Source organism: Cygnus olor, chromosome 23, assembly GCF_009769625.2.
Source record: "Cygnus olor isolate bCygOlo1 chromosome 23, bCygOlo1.pri.v2, whole genome shotgun sequence".
NCBI classification, from domain to species: domain Eukaryota; kingdom Metazoa; phylum Chordata; class Aves; order Anseriformes; family Anatidae; genus Cygnus; species Cygnus olor.
In genome coordinates, this window is record NC_049191.1 from 7,517,424 (window position 1) to 7,535,032 (window position 17,609).

Consider the following 17,609-nt stretch of genomic DNA (forward strand, 5'->3'; position numbering starts at 1 on the left):
TGTCCAGAGCCTGGAAAGAGGTCATGGGTCAGCAGGAGGGCACCTGAAGAGCAGCACAAAAGAATTCTGGCCACTCCAGCCAGTAAGTCAGCTTCATCTGGGGCCCAACTTAAACTCATCCTCACCAACAAGGAGAAGCTGGTGGGGAATGTGAAGCTCAAGGGCAGCCTCGGCTGCAGTGGCCATGACATTGGTGCCGTTTAGGATCCTGAGGGCAGCAAAGAGGGAGCACAGCAAGCTCGCTACCCTGGACTTCAGGAGGGCAGACTTTGCCCTCTTCAGGGATCTGCTTGGTAATGAACCAAGCATGTGACATGTAGCATGTGACAAAATGCTGGAGGGAAGAGGAGCCCAAGAAGACTGGTTGATACTAAAGGACAGGAACTCAGGAGTGAGGTATCCCAACAAAGAGGAAATTGGGTAAAAACACCAGGAAGTTGGGTAAAAACCTGCAAGGATGAACAAGACGTGCCCAGCCAAACTCAAGCAGAAAAAGAAGGTCTGCAGAGGGTGGAAGCAAGGACAGATAATCTTTGAGGGATACAAAGGCATTATTCAAGCAGACAGGGATCAGGTTGGGAAAGCCAAAGCCCTATTAGAATTAAATTTGGACAGGGACACAAAGGGCAACAAGAAAGACTTTCATAGGTCCATTGGTGGTAAAAGTAAGACTAGGGAAATGGTGTGTCCTCTCTGGAAGGGAAATGGGAGACCTGGTCACCTGGGATGCAGAGAAGCCTGAGGTACTCAATGACTTCTTTGCCTCAGTCTTCACTGGCAAGATCTCCAGCTACATAGCCCAAGTCCCAGAAGGCAAAGTCAGGAACTGTGAGAATTATGAACCACCCGCTGTAGGAGAAGATCAGGTTCAACACCAGCTAAGGAACCTAAAGCTGCACAAATCCATAGGACCTGATGAGATACATCGACAGATCCAGAGAGATCTGGCGGATGTAGTTGCTAAGCCACTGTCCCTCATGTTTGAGAAGTCATGGCAGCCTGGTGAAAATCCCACTGACTGGAGGAGGGGAACCATAACCCCCATTTTCAAAAAGGAGAAAAAAGGAAGAGACCTGAGGAACTACAGCCCAGTCAGTCTCACCGCTGTGCCTGGCCAGATCATGGGGCAGATCATCCTGGAAACTATGCTCAGGCACATGGAAAAGAAGGAGGTGATTGGTGACAGCCAAAATGATTTCACTAAGGGCAGATCATGCCTGACAAATCTGGTGGCCTTCTACGATGGGGTTACAACATTGGTGGATAGGGAAAGATCACCTGACATCATCTACCTGGACATATGCAAAGCATTTGGCACTGACCCTCATGATATCCTTTGTATCTAAATTGGAGAGCCATGGATTTGATGGTTGGGCCACTTGGTGGATAAGGAACTTGCTGGATGGTCACTCTCAAAGAGTTGCAGTCAATGGCTCAATGTCCAAGTGGAGATCAGTGATGAGTGGTTTTCTTCAGGGGTCAGTACTGGGACCAGTACTATTTAACATCTTTGTTGGTGACATGGACAGTGAAATTGAGTGCACCCTCAGCAAATTTGCTGATGTATGTAATAAATCACATCAGCTGTGGAGCACTTGGGGAGTTCCAGGGCCTTGTCTGGTAGAACTCTGAGTACCTTCAAAGAACAGAGATTCCACTGCTTCTCTTGGACTCTTTGCCAGTGTTTGACCATGCTAGTGGTGAAAAATAAATTGTGCTAATATCTACTTGGAATTTTCCTTCTTGCAGCTTGTGTCCTTTGCTGCTTGTCCTTTCACTGTTCAACCAGCCTGACTCTGTCTTCTCTACGCCCTCCCACCTGGTAGCTGCAAACTGCAAAATGTCTTTGTCTTCTCTTCTCCGGGCTGAATAAACCCAGTCCCTTCAGTGTCTCCTTGCATGTCCTCTGCCCCAGCCCATGGCCATCTTGGTGGTCTCTGCTGGACTCACCCCAGTACATCTGTGTCTTCCTTTTACTGGGAAGCCCCAGTAAAAGGAATACTGCACTCCAGATGTGGCCTTGCAAGTACCAAAGAGAGAGGAGGTTCACCTGTCTCAACGTGCTGGCTTCACTTTTGCTGGTGCAGCCCAGTTTATGGGTAACCTTCTTTGACACAAGGATGCACTTCTAACTTTTGTTCAACTTTTCATCCTCCAGGACTTCCAGGTCCTTTTCTGTGAAACTGCTTTCTAACTAGCCAGCCCCAGCCTCTCCTGGTGCTTAGGGCATTCTGTCTCAGGAGCAAGATTTGGACTTCTCTTTGCTGATGCTCCTGTCCACCCCTTTCTCCAGTCTGTCCAGGTCCTTCTGAATAACAGCCCTGCCCTCCAGCATATCAGCCATGTTCCCCCCACCTTCCAGTCTGGTATCATCCATGAACTTTCTGAGATCACACTCCATCTCATCATCTAGGTTATTAATAAAGACATTAAACATTATCAGCCCCTGAGGGACACCACTAATAATTTGTTCATTATAATGTATTTAAATAATGCTCAACTTTCAGATTGCTCAAAGATTTTCTTAGCCGTATCTTTCAAGACATTCAAGCTAGTCCATTTAAACAGGAGAAGGTGGAATTTGTACACTAAGGGTAAAAATTCTCTCATTCAGAGAGATGCTTACTCCAGGACAAGTTCTCATGCACAAATTTGCAATGGAACAAGGTGAGTTACATCTGAATTACTTTTAATTTGCAAGTAATCACAGAACCAAAAGCTGGTTTAGGTTGGAAGGGACCTCTGTAGGCCATCTGGTCCAACCTCACTTCTCCAGCAGAGCCACCTAGAGCCACTTGCTCAGGCCATGTCCAGATGGCTTTTGAATATCTCCAAGGAAGGAGACCCCACAACCTCTCTGGGCAACCTGTGCCAGTGCTCAGTCACCCTTACCATGAGAAAGTATTTCCTGATGTTCAGATGGAACTTTTTGTGTTCCAGTCTGTGCCCATTGCTTCTTGTCCTGGCATTGGGCACCACTGACGAGAGTCTGGCTCTATGGATGAGGTCCACCTCCTTTGGATGGCTCTATATTCTTTCATACTGCCCACATTTGGGATATCATTATGTCAATCTGTCAGAGACCAGATTTATGAAAATATTTAAGCAGTGAATGAGATTTTCATGGTGTGATTCTGTCAGTTAAATTCAGTTGCGGTTGATTTGATCTACACTGTCTTGTAAATCCAGCTGGTTGCTTATTTGCATATTGGCTTGGGTTGGAAGGGACCTCAAAGATAACCAAGTTCCAACTCCCCTGCCATGGGCAGGGATGCCACCCACTGGATTAGGTTGCTTGAGGCCTCAACTAACCTTGTCTTGAACACCTTGAGGGATAGGGCATCCACAACCTCTCTGGGCAAACTGTTCCAGTGTCTCACCAGCCTCATAATAAAGAATTTCTTCTAGATATCTAATCTAAATTTCCTTTCTTCCTGTTTAAAAACATTCCCCCTTGTCCTGTCATCATCTGATTTAGAAAAAAGTCGCTCTCCATATTTTTTATAAGCCCCCTTTAAGTACTGAAAAGCCATAATGAGGTCACCCTGGAGCCTTCTCTTCTTCAGGCTGAACAGCCCCAGCTCTGTCAGCCTTTCTCATAGGAGAGGTGCTCCAGCTCCTTGATCACCTTTGTGGCTCTCCTCTGGACCTGCTCTGACAGATCAACATGCTGGGGGGCTCCAGACCTAGACTCAAGACTCAAAGAGGGGCCTCACAAGGGTGGAGCAAAGGGGGACAATCACCTCCCTCAACCTGTTGGCCATGCCTATCTTGATTCAGCCCAGGATGCAGTTGGACTTCTGGGCTACAAGCGTGCACAACTGGCTCATGTCAAGCTTTTCGTCCACCAGAACCCCCAAGTCCTTCTCTGTAGGGCTGCTCTCAATGAGTTCTTCTCCAAGTCTTCTCATGTCTGGGATTCCTGACCCAGGTGCAGCACCTTGCACTTGGACTTGTTGAACCTCATTAGGTTCACATGGGCCCACTTCTCCAACTTGTCCAGGTCCCTTTGGATGGCATCCCTTCCTTCTGTTGTATCAACTGCACCACTCAGCTTGGTGTTATCTGCAAACTTCCTGAGGGTGCACTCGATCCCACTGTCTATGTTGTTGATAAAGATAATAAATAGTACCAGTCCCAGGACAGGCCCCTGAGCAACACTACTCATCACCGGCCTCCACCCAGACATAGAGCCACTGACCACCACTCTCTGGGTGTGACCTTCAGGCCAATTCCTTGTCCACTGAATGGTCGACCCATCAAATCCATCTCTCTCCAACTTGGAGATCAGGATGTCATGTGGGACCATGTCAAAGGCCTTATAGAAGTCCAGGTAGATGACATCGGTCAGTCTTTCCTTGTCAACTGATGCAGTCACTCCATCACACAAGGCCACCAGATTGGTCAGGCACGATTTACTCTTGGTGAAGCCATGCTGGCTGTCTCGGATCACCTCTTCGTGTTGCATGTGCCTTGACATTGCTTCCAGGAGGATCTTTTCCATGACCTTGCCAGGCACAGAGGTGGTGCTTACTGGTCTGTAATTCCCTAGGTTCTCTTTTATTCCCTTTTTAAAAATGGGAGCAATGTTTCCCTTTTTCCAGTCACCAGGGAGTTCGCCTGACTGCCAGGACTTTTCAAATATCATGGAGAGAGGCTTGGCAACTACATCAGCCAGTTCCTTCAGGACCCTGGGATGCATGGCATCAGGGCTCATAGACTTGTGCTTGTTCAGTTTCATCAGGTGGTCTTGGACCCGCTCTTCGCTTACAATGGGTGGGACTTTGCTCCCCCAGCCCCCATCTATGGGTTCAGGGAAACAAGAGAGGTGGGAAACCTGACTGACAGTGAAGAATGAGGCAAAGAAGTTGTTGAGTACCTCAGCCTTCTCCATGTCTATTCCTACCAGTTCTCCCTTCTCGTCCATCAGAGTGGGGACACTCTCCTTGGCCTTTCTTTTCTGAGCAATGTACCTATAGAATCCCTTCCCATTCCCATTCTTCTCAGCCCTTGCCAAGCTCAGTTCCATCCGTGCCTTGGCTTTCCTGATCCCATCCCTGCACATCCGGACAGCATCCCTGTACTTTTGCCAGGCCACATGTCCCTGCTTCCACTGCCTGTGTATTTCCCTCTTGTGCCTCAGTTTGACCAGCAGGTCAAACACATAGTACATACATATGTGTCCTATCTTCCCTTTTGAATGTTATGAGTCAGTACATCTTTTGACACGTTGCTTTTCAAATAGCTGTGGGAAAGCAGGTCTTGCTGCACACATACTTTGAAGAGTACTACTGTACGGTTCAGTGTTGGGTTTTGTAGGTGAAACTCTATGGCCTGTGTTTCTTAGGAAGGCAATAGCAGCCCTTTGTTCTTTGGGATTCCTCCACAATAAAATATATTAAAAGAAGAAAGTAGCATAGAGTAAAAATAATAAAACACCCTATTGATAAGAGGCTTGTGAGGCTGGGATTGCTCCAAGGATGGCATGCTGCTTGGAACTCTTCTAAAGAATACAAAAGCACTAGACAAAGCACCAGATCCCTCATAAAGGTGTACAAGATGTATGGAGCTGTGATGGGTTTTCTTCATCTGAAATTTGCAGATTTATGACTGTGAAGTATGTTAATTAAATCTCATCCAAGAGATCTGTCCCAAGTCTGGTTGTTTAGAAATGTGCAACTCTTCACTGAGAGCCTTCACGAATTAGGATTCTTTTTATATCCAGAAATCAATCTTTACTTGGGATTCATTTCCCATCACTTTTGCCATTTAAGCCTGAGCTGCTTATTCCCCTTCCATGGAGAGAGGTGGAGGGTACGTTATCTGGTCTTCTAGAATCCGCTTTGAGAATGAAATGAATGTCCTCTGAATATGCCATGCCATTGTCTGGAGATCATGACCAACTCAGATATATAAACCTTGTAGCAGTGTGACTTAAAGCAGAGAAATCCCACCTTTTCTCTTAGAAGGCCAAAATAAGTTGATTTTCTTAGTGTTTATCCATCACTGTATTCGTATATTAACAAGCTTGTGATATATTAGCAAAAGACAACAGAGAGGGCTTTAACTTTGACTCAGTTCTCACAATGTGTGAGTTTTTTTTTTTTTTTTTTTTAACTTCTGAAATCATTAGTTATGAGTCATTTCTACAGGAAAGGTTGGGTCAGATAGGAAAGGAGCTCAAGGCCTCAGCGACTCTAGGCAGGGGGAACATGTGTACCTGTGTGTGGCAGCAATTTGGCTGTTTGGCTGGAGTATGAAGGATGTCCTTGTGGGGCTCAGTGAGGCTAGGAATGTTCCCACATAGATTCTGCAGAGTTCAAGGTGGTTATGGGAGATCCCAAAGGGCAGTTGTGTGTGATTTACCAAGCCACACAGAGCCCTCACTGATTTAGCTACAGACTTCAAGGGTCCTGAAGATCCTGGAGATGTTTGCTACCACATCATAGGATGTCTTTATCTTAGAAGTTGTCCTGTATCCCTTGCTTCAAGATCTTTCAACTGTTCCCTATTTGATGCCTGTCAGAGGGGTAATAAATATAATAAATAAAATAACTACTCTTGAGAGACATCAAATAAGATACAGGACATAGGATACCCCAAAAAAGTTTTGAGAAAAAATGTTTCAACACCCAAGGAGCAGATATTTGGTGCCATAATCAGCTGAGATTGTTTTGGGGAGTCTCCCAAGCACTGAGAATCCCACTGTCTGTTTGGTGTTACAGACTAGGTCTCTCTCTTCAAAAGACGACTTATCAGGGCAGTCTGGCTGTTTTTGAGGAAACCAGGTGGAGTACATTGCAAAATGCTTCTGGTGAGGATGTACTGTGGAGAAATGAGTTTTATGTGACATGAGGTGCACCTGGGGGCCCATCATTTCTAATTTGTTGGGTTTAAATGTTCCCTACGCAACAGACAGTTAACCAGAGGGCAGAGGAACCAGCTGCCACAGTTAAAATTTTGGAACCATTAATTCTAAATATAAATCAAAGGTGAGCTCTCATCAGAGCAGCTTGTTTGCTCTGCCTCTGAGTACTCTGGCAATGAGGTAAGTCCTGGTTATTGTCTCCTACAGAGGAAGATTTGGATAGTTGGCAGGCTTTGAAGCCTATGAGAGATCTCCAGTGACCCCAAGCTGCTGTTGAGTGGAACAGTGAATTTGGCACAGAAGACAGGATGCAAAGACAAGTGATCTCTGCAGATGCAGTCTTGGGAGGGCCCTTAATTCCAGACATATGAGAAGGTTTATGGGGAAGGCAACATCTCAGAAGGTCCCTTTGACCTTGAAGGCATGTATTCTGGGATTCTTCTGCCACGAGATCTACCATTCCCTCACCATTTTCAGAATTAATTACTGAGTTCAATTTTCAGTTTAATTCAAAGATTTGAATTTTTCTTTAGAAATCAGGTTCTCCTCTGGGATTCTGAGCAGCCTCTGGCATCAATGACTCTTGGGATAGTGCCTCAACATCCCTCTCCTGCTCTTTGTGACCCATGGGCTCTGACAGTGTAGCCTGAGGGTCTAATTCTTGACTCTTAATTCCCGCCAAGCTCTTCACCAAGCATTACCAGGTACAGACAGAAGGGCAGGTAATTACCTAGCCATGGTCCCAAATCTGCAGGAACCAACTTCGGGAGGGTGATTTGGTGGAACAAGTTAGTTTAAGGGTGGTTTAGCTGCAATAGTGCATCCCTTCCCAGGAGTCTGTGCCCATAACCCCTGTTCTTCCTGTTGTAGATTCCATCAGACCATGCCAGGTCACTGCCCAGGGAGATAATTTATTCTCAGAAGTCCCGTCTTTGAGGGCAAGGGCCTCTCTCTGCAAGCAGTAGTTCACTGAACTTGAGCCACTACTGCCCTTCATGATGCAGCTTCCTAAGGACCCGGAGGGTGTGAGAGGAGAGATTCAACTCTACCTAGATGACAGCTGATTCTGCAGGAATAGAATAAGAGGGAGGAGAGGGAGATCCAGCTCCCTGACCCCTCTGCGCACCTGCCTTTGGAGGTATCTTCATTTTCCACCTTTTCTTCAGACGGGGGTTGTAAGGCCAGTCTCACTGACAGAGCTTGCAAAGCTGCTGTGATCTTTCCATGGTGAGGAGCCTGTCACTTGGAAACCAGAGCTGTTCCCCAGACTGGTGCAGTGCTCACAGGCAGCACACAGCCCTCACCTGCCGAGCTCTGCAGAAGCAACCTGCAAGAGCTGTGGCCTGAAAGTCAGTGCTGCGCACAAGCACTGCTGAGAGTCCCACATTTGAGCCCATGTGAAGCTCCTGCAGGATTGCATCCTGACAGCCAGTCTGAAATGCAGCTGCTGTTACTGAAGGCTGGGTCTGACTGTGCTTCCTGACTGGTGCCTGACGCTGAGTTAACCATTAACTCCCTTCTCCAAGGCATGCTGGGAACAGTGTTGTTTTTCATGGTGCTGCAAAGTTGCTTTGCCCTTTCTTGTGACATTCTGGTGACGTTTCTTGATGGGATCCTGCCTGGGTCTGAACAGCCTTTCCTATTTGCAGCCAAAGCTGTCGGCCGCTCAGCAGGGCTGTGGCCTATGTGGCTTTTATGGTGTGTAGGCAGCGCAAGGGAGGGTGGCTCAGGCGTGGGATGTGACCACCATAGTGAGGGAGCGGACATGTGTACAGCCAAGTCCAGACACCCCAGTACATACAGGGGGCCCGAGGTTCCTGTTCATTTGCTCTTTACAGTGCTCCTTTCAGCTTCCTGGTGTGCATGAGACTGAGCAAATATGTTGGTGAGAGTCATCCCGCAGAAGAGGGACCACAGGGTGCCTGGTGTGCACAACGGGTGCCTGATGCATGCCATGGGTGTCTGATGTGCACTCAGGGTGCCTGGTGTGCATGGCAATTGGCTGGTGTGTGCCACTGGTGTGTGTTTGCACTGCAGTCCCCTTTGCCCATCAGGAAATGAATCACCTTCGATCAAAGGCTTTGTGCTGGGGCACGGCAGTCCCCTTTACCAGCACTGTCTCCTCCCCACATCCTGCTGTTCACCTCTTGGCACTGTGAAATAGGAAACTTCTGAGTGTTTCCTCTGCAGAGAGCTCCGACAGAAATGCTGGAGGCCATATCCTGCTTCAAGACAGACAGCCTGAGCAAGGGCACAGGTCAAAGAGCTGCAGTCACCTCCCCTTCCACATGCTTGCATTAGCCCTTGCACACTCACTGCATGGGTGGGATGTACCTGAAGCCCAGGACAGGACAATGCTGATGTTGAGAACCAGAGGAGGATACCTTATCCTCCCACCTCCATCCTGGCTACCCCATGCTGAGCACAGAAGGGCCGTTTGAAAAAAGCCCTGCCATCTCCAACCTGGGAAGAGAGCTACATTTAGTGTGTTGGAGCTTGCCCATATACTGTAATTGCTGCTCATCATCAGTGGCAGCAAGGAATAGAAGCATGAGGATTTGCAACTGCTCCTGTCTTGGGTGGGTGAATGGGTGACAGCTGATGGCACTGACAGCTTTTGAAACAGGAGAGGAGAAACTTGAAACTCCGTTGGTACAGTGTCCTCGGGGCATAATTACAACCCAGGTAAAGTCTGATGCCAAGTAAGGTCGGCTGCAGGAGAAATACTGGAAGCGATGGGCAGTGCTGGCTGGCAGCAGCTCTCAGCCTTCACCGGTATGCTGGAGCTCCCTGTTTCTTGCTGGAGCAGCCAGGCAAGCTGCATGCAGCAGTCCCTTAGCAGAGACATGAGGGAGCTTCTGCCTTCCCCCACCTCTGTGAATCAAGGCCATGCACAACTAGTGGGGGGGGCCTGCATGCACTGAGAACTGCCTGCTCGGCCTTCCAGCCCCACTTGCTGTCACTCACCGAATGTCTGGGGGTCTGTATTTTCTAGTTTCCAGGTCTTATTCATAGTCCATGAGTCTCCATCTGTAAGGAGTCTTCAGGAGACATGAATGGCTGAGATGAGAGTCATTAGTTGCATGGGTACATGACTGTGTAGGGACCTGGCTCCTGCATGTGCCTGACCCAGGAGCCTGTGCAAAGGCAGGCTTGTATCAACTGCTGACCCTGGCTGTGCGGGGCTGCAGGGTAGGCAAGCATTGCCTGTGCAGACAGCAGAGGACACTTCCTTCATCAGCTATTGGTAACAGGCTATTTTTGGAAATTCTGTATAACCAAAGTGGTCCTTCACAGTTTATTTTTTCCTAATTTAGCACCAGAAACACGTTTAATTTAAAAAAAAATCATATAAATATTTGTATATGTATGTATATGCATATCAGATATATAATATGTGTATTCTGAGCTTCCCTACTCATTTCAAGTGTTTTTTCTTTTAGGGTGAGTTGCCGCTCTCCAAAGAAAGTGTAACATAACAGGAATACACAAAGTGTTAAGCACCCAGACTGAGCAAAGCTTCTACCTAAAAGGAATAAAAAATAAACATGGCAGAATTTACAGGTTATAAGGAGACCTCAAATCGGCATCTACGATTCAAATTGCAGAGTCTTAGTCGTCGCCTTGATGAACTGGAGGAAGCAACCAAAAATCTCCAGAAAGCAGAGGATGAGCTGCTTGACCTCCAGGACAAAGTTATCCAGGCAGAAGGCAGCAATTCCAGCATGCTAGCTGACATTGAAGCCCTACGGAAAAGAGTGCTAAAGATTGAAGGCAAGGATGAAGAAATTAAGAAAGCTGAAGAGCTTTGCCGGTTAATGAAAGAAAAACTTCAAGAGGAAGAGAGCCTCACCCGAGAACTGAAGTCAGAAATTGAACACCTGCAGAGGAGAATGGCAGAGCTGGAGAAACTGGAGGAGGCCTTTGGTAGGAGCAAGAATGACTGCACACAGCTGTGTCTTAGCCTCAATGAAGAAAAGAATTTGACCAAAAAGATATCTACAGAATTAGAAGTACTTCGAGTGAAAGTTAAAGAACTTGAAGCATCTGAAGACAGGCTGGATAAAACTGAGCAGAGCTTAACGGGTGAGTTAGAAAAACTGAAATCTTTAGCACTAACCTTTATCAGTGAAAGAAAACATTTTAATGAAAGAGAAAAGCAGAATGAGAAAATAATCCAGGAGCTAACACAGAAACTAGAACAAAACAATAAACTGAATAGGGCAGATCAAACTAGAAATGCATCCAACTTGCTAGAAAGGTCATCAAATAATCTCCTTGACAGAAATGATTTGAGAATTGAAGATGACTTGACTTCTGCATTGCCTTCTAAAGAGACCAGAAGGAAGGGAAGTGTGGATTACCTAAAACATGTAGAAAATGAAACCAGGAATAAATCAGAAAACCAAAAGAATAAAAATCAGGAAGACAACAAAGTGAAAGATCTCACCCAAGAAATTGAGAAACTTAAAACTCAGATCAAGCATTTTGAATCTTTAGAAGAAGAATTGAAAAAAGTGAGAGCCAAAAACAATGACCTGCAAGACAGTTACTTGAGTGAACAGAATAAAAACAAACTCTTAACTGGTCAGTTAGAAGAAATAAAAATGCAAATAAAGAAACAGAAAGATCTGGAAAATGGAGAGGTTGAAAATGAAGATAGCTTTTCTAGCAGGGGAAAACATGACAGACCTAAATACAGAGGTGTTGCAACAGATTTAACAGCCACCAAGCACAAGCCAAGGGAGGTTTCACCTCAGCAGCGCCGGGAAAGAGTAAAGAACAGAGATTTCTCCTTCAGTAATGACAGCTACAGCCATGGTGGTAAGCAGGTACCCAGTCCGAGTTTAATGAACAGAAAAGCAGGAAAAGCATCCAGTGTGGATGCTGCTGCAACAGATATGAAAAGACTGGAAGAGAAATCTTCAGTTTCCACTTTTTCATCTGGTCAGAAGGAAGCCTCCATCGTGCAGAACGAGGGGAAGAGACCAAAGGAGCAGCCATCTGTCCTCAGTCGATACCCTCCTGCTGCACATGAGCAGAAATCTTGGAAAACACCTTCTAAACCTGTTGGTGACACAGGCCTGAGATCCAAGGCTGAAAAACCATCTCAAACACTCCGGGGCAACTGCCAAACCAGCACTGACATACGGGATGACAAGTCGAGCAAAGGTGAATTAGTGGCTTCTTTAGCTGAGAAGCTGAAAACAAGCCAGGCAGAAGTTAGTGACTTCTTGGGGGACACACTGCTCCCCAGGGGTAATTATTCCTCTTCCAATGGCATGGCATCAGCATACAGGTACCACCTCTCCTCCCACACATTGGCATCAAATTGCATTGGCACTAAAACAGAAGCAATGAACACCTTTGCAGCATCACACAAGCAGCCCTTAGAGGGAAGGGCTAAAAGAGCAATAATCTCCCAGGAAAGAGAATTCACAGACATGTCACTTGAAAACGCAAAACCTTCACCAACAAAGCGTTCACATCACTCAAGGAGTCAAGAAGACGTTCTACAGATTCTTACAGGTCCTGATAAAGAAGACACAGAGCAATCTTCAACTTCAGCAACAGATCATGTAAATGCTGGCTTAAAAACAGACTCCAAAACCATCCGGAGTAGTCATGACAAACTTAATTCAGATGAAGAAACAGGAAGAAGCAAAAAAACAAACACTCAATCAGATTTTGAGACAAGGAAGAAAGCCAATTCCAAGCAGTTCTCCAATTCCAGGGGAGTTTTTAGAGCATCTCTCTTTGAAAATGACAAAAACACTGTACATGATGAAGACTCCACCAAGTGTATAAAAGCATCAGATGCCAGCACTGGAGGATTTAAATCCAGAAGGTCATTCAGCCCAAGAGAAGCTCTGAGATCAAAAGCCATCATTAAACCTGCAATTGTTGAAAAGGACATGAAGGCAGTCATGGGAGGGACTACATCTGAGGCAGAGTCAGAAAAACAGAAGTCTAGTTTTAAAACGGTAACAAATAAAATGACAAGCAGCATCACGATCTTCCCCTCTGAGCCAACAGCTCCAAGGCCCAGTGCAGACATATCAGCAAAGGAGAAGCATGTTACCACCAGCAACATCAGAGTTGCTCTGAATGAGCCCTCAACAATAACTAACAATCTCTCCCCACCCTTCGAGGTATCAGTTAATAGGAGTGCTCTGAAATTATCTGAGGCCGACAGAATTGGAGAGGCAGCTCTGAGAGGTAGAACAGAAACAGTGGTCTCCAGAAGCAGCATTGTAATAAAGACTACTGAACTCTCAGAGAAGAACAGTGAGTTGCCTTCAGAGACAATCAGCTCAAAGAGCCACGGCTCTTCAGATGCAGTTTCGTCTGAAACAAAACATGTGACTCTGAGAAGTTCATGGAGAACAAGACAAGGCTTACATTCCGTGGAGGACTCTCAAACAAAAGTAGAGAAAAATGCAGCTTCCAGTACTGCAAACAAGTGCACGTCCTCAGTGGACCTCTCCGAAATGGAAGGGAACAGTGCACGAACAAACTCCTTGGAGCAGACCTCAGCAAGAACCAGTGCCACAGCTAATTCCTGGAATGCCCCTGAACTGGGGTCCCGAAGGACCAAAAGTAACTTAAGTGCATCAGAACTGCTAACGCGCAGGAGCTACACCAGTGATCCTACAGTGGCTGCTACATGGCACCAAAGTACATTACCTGTAAGTGTGTTACATTAAGCGCTCTTGCCTTTCAACTTGTTTTAAAGTTGTCTGTTAGTTGTAGGGCACCTGATTTGGAATTCTTACGGCTTATTTCCTGCCCTCATCCAACTCCTGTCAAACTCAGTGGAGTATCTTGTAAAAAGTATGTGTAAAGAAATCTAGATTTCTTGAAATTAGATCTACTTGCACTGATCTTTTAATGCTATGTGAATAATAACAAACTGATATCTATTTGGTCTTTCCAAGATCAGAGAAGATACGGTCACAGGGTATGTAGGATATGATAAGTTTTTCAGAGTGGCTTTGCATGGCACAGTCAGCTTGGAGAACCATCAAAAAAATGAGGCAAATGAGACTTTTATAGGCTTGTGCCTCCGGGCAGCTTTAGCTCTGTTTGGTAAGGGCTGCATGATTTCCCGCATGCAAAACCAGAGCCCACTTCTGGACTCTGGTCTGGAAATGCTTCCTGGACATCTCCTAAACAGACCAGTGATGGCTGGTTACATGGGAGGGTTGCTACCTCCTTGGTCTGTATCAATACAGTGTCTGAAAAGTGAGAGCCACAGGGATGGCTTTCCTCCTTTCCTGTTCTTTTGGGTGTTACTAATGAGGAGTCCACCTGAGTGGGGGCAGAGAGTGGCTGGTGAGATGCACTTGCCAATAGAGTTGCAGACCCCAGCATATTTTAAATCCACCCACTGGCACCAAGTGGCCCTCCAGTCTGTTAAACCATGTGCTGATTCCCACTGCACCTACTGCCTCTGCTCTTTACTTAAAGCTGATCTAAGCAGCCACTTCCATTTCCAGCCACCTAGGGGAGCCTAGGTGAGTAATCTGATAGTACTGTTGACAGAGGGGACAAATTCACAACCAGATGATTGTGGCATTGACAAAGATGAGATGGTGCCGATGTACAAAATCATTCCACTTCTCTGGCAATGAAAGGCACAGAACACTTTGCACCATTGCATTTACTCTGTAGAGTCTATTGCCTAGCATTAAAATGTGCAAGTTGGCTTTCCAGCTGTGTTTGGACACTAAGAATGCATCAGGCATGATTGCTGGCATTCATCAACCTCAGTGAACAACCTAAATTTCCTGTATTGAAGGGGACAGTGAGGAATGGGATCACCCAGACAATGTGCTTGAATGGATATTATAGGGAGAAAGGTCTGTGCAACCCTACTTCTGTTACAACTGTAGTTGTGAGAGTCCACGCGACAATATTCTCCCTGGCCATGGTCACTGGTGTGCTACAGGCAGTCTGTACTTCTCTTCCATGAATTCAGGCAGAACTGACAGTCTCCTTTTGCATAATGTTGCTTAGGAAATGGGAGAACCAGCCCTGGGCCTCCCACTGGCCCAGGAGTTTGAATTCATGGTACCCACAAACATGAGTCTTGCATCTGAAGAGGCCTTTCCTTGCAGCTGGGCTAGCATGCAGCCAGTCATGGAGCCCCAAAGAGAAGGTGAGAAGACATCTGCCTTGTAGGCCAAACGGCTTAGCTGAGAACAGACGATCCTTTCCTCTCAGAAGATCTGACTCTCCAATTTAACTCTTCTGAAAATGGTAGTTCAATGTAGTGCAACCCAAACAGTTTCTGACAGCACCCTGAAGCGAGTCAACCTCACAAAGCTGGCAATGCTTTTAGGCATTTGCAAGACCTATTGCTTGCAGGGAAAAAAAACAAACAAAAACAAAACAAAAAAAACACAACTCGGGTAGGCAATGATGTGGGTGTTATGGGCTACCATGCTAGCTAAGGAACAGTTCCCAGAAAAATGAAACTTTAGGCAAGTGCATATTTTTCTCCCATATTTCCCCTAGCAGTACATCCAGGAGTGAGTGTAGGTCTGCAGTACAGTCTGCAGGTGGTCTCAAGGTCAGTTAGCTCAAATTTGCTTGCTGTGCAGCATGCCTATGACAGCAGCTGAAGTGTACCTTACAGAGAGCGTCCTAACCTCTATGTGTCTCACTATCTCTGATGAACTAGCTAGCTTCCATCCTTGGCCATATGTGGAGTGATAGGTAGGCAGGCAAGCAGACGTGTGGTTAGTTCACACAGGGCTTTTGAATGTTGTGTTATGTCCCTCTCTGCATCTTACCTAAAAATAAAATCACCCAGATACCATGTAGTCAGTATTCTCAATTCATGGCCATAAAATAAGTACATTAATAGCATGTAAATGAGCAGCATGAAGTTACCCTGAAAGACTGGCGATACACAGGTATACCAGAGCAATCCAAATTTCATTTAATTGTTTTTGGGCAGCTCAAAATATTGTTTATGCCCTCAGGAAAAAAAAAAAGTATTTGCCTTTGAAGGATATCTTTAGATTAATATCACAAGCAGTCTTTTTCTGATGGGATCTGTGTTTCTGATAAAGATGTTCCTGTTTCATTGGTGGAAGACTCAGCACTGTTCAGTGCTAACTAACACGGAGCAGCTTTCCACATTCAGCTTTCCTGTAAAGACGTCACTGTCACCTCAGCACCCTGCCCCCCCCCCCCCCCCCCAACACCTACTCCGGCTCCAATATTCAAAGTCTTAGATCGCCTTAAAATCCTGTTTTGAAAATACAGGGTTGGTGCTGGTTTTGTAAGAACCACATCGTTCTGTCTGTGTTCTCTGTGAGACGCTCATTGTATCTGATTGTTTGCTGCAGCAGAGCAGGAGGCTTAGCCCCTGCCTCAGCCTGTCTTTTGGGTCAGATCCAAACTGAGCACATGGAAATAATTCTTGTAAGGAGATGCCAGGCACAAGGTGTAAATTAAGCCTTCGGTTTGTTTTATTGCTGATGTAAGCAAACAAGCTACACAAGCTCAGCTTTGAGCAATATTGCACTACAGAAGCTCTTCAGAGCTCTGCTTTGGGTAGGTGCTGTAGGATCAGCTGTAGGCACTGATGGATGGATGTTGCAGCTTGAGGACTTGCTCCCTCTAGTGCTTACAGGCAGTTTTTCTAGGCTTTCATGAAAGACGAGGAGATGCAGCACTTCAGTCATTCGGATGGTCTGTGTTTCAGATAATGAAATAAGTATTTCTCTGGCATGATACTTGCTGAAAATTTGCAGTGTCTGATTTAGTGCAAAAGTTAATAACAGGAAACTGTTATTAAGCCGGCAACTGTGCAAGATATGTGCTTTTTTTTTTTTTTTTTTTCTTGTGGCTGTGATATTAATGTGACTGCCTTGGACTTGGGTGGTGTGCCACAGATGTTAGATTAAAAACCTAAAGGTAGGCTTTTCTTCGTATGTACCTTATGGGGGTGGAGGTCTCATGGAATTCTCCCTGACAGTATCCAGGGATGCCCGCTCTCTCCTCTCCTCTGCTCAAGGATTAAGAGAAAGTGCACCCATCACCATTGTATCCTTGCTGACTCCACATCAGCTTCCAACTCAAGCAACCAATCATGCCATATTACTGTTTTTTTTCTTTCCTTCTTCTTTCTTTATACCTCAGTAATTTTGTCCAAGGACTTGAGTGTGTTCTGTGTGAATTCTAGGGTGCGAGGCATTGGTGTTACTATCTGTTCAAAGCAGCTTCCAAGATCCTCGTCAGTGTCCAGTTGATTTTTCTCTATAATGCAATTGCCTCTTGTGCTGAGCCATACCAACCCCGCTGTGGTACAGTCTGAGGAGGCTCTCTGACACATGGTGGGTGGCCAGCCTGACTATCCTGGCTGAGTTCCTCACCTGTGAAACTCTTTGAGACCAGAATGTCTGGTTTCAGTCATAAACCTCAGGCTGCCTGACAGCAGAGATTGGACTGACATTATGAGATGCTCAAGGGGGTGGAGCACCTCTGCTTATTCCGGTCACCTCAAAAGACATCAGCAGAATCGGAAGGGAGATGCCCATCCTTTGGTAAGCTGTCCAGGTTCAGCAAGATACCAATATCATTAAATTAAAATTCTCACCTCACTTTTAATGGGCACCCTGGCCCACCATGGTTATCTCTAGCCCATAGTCTGTCAGAACAATCAGTTGGAGGTGCCAGCGTGACCTGTCCCTTTGTTGTGCCTATTCTCTGAGGTGCCACTGCTGAC

At 46.0% G+C, this 17,609-nt stretch overlaps 1 protein-coding gene across 5 annotated transcripts in view; it reads left to right on the top strand.

Moving 5' to 3' along the window:
- The window catches only part of LUZP1 (leucine zipper protein 1), a 46,928-nt gene that overhangs the window by 24,547 nt on the left and 4,772 nt on the right, over positions 1-17,609 (top strand). For 3 of the 5 annotated variants that reach the window (XM_040535050.1, XM_040535048.1, XM_040535053.1), the window contains one exon: positions 10,312-13,557. In XM_040535050.1, coding sequence (XP_040390984.1) covers positions 10,417-13,557 — 3,141 coding nt within the window. In that variant the 5' untranslated portion in view covers positions 10,312-10,416. Of the gene's footprint in view, positions 1-2,614; positions 2,668-4,975; positions 8,007-10,311; positions 13,558-17,609 lie in introns of those variants that run through there. The other 2 variants (XM_040535049.1, XM_040535052.1) reach the window with 2 other exon arrangements.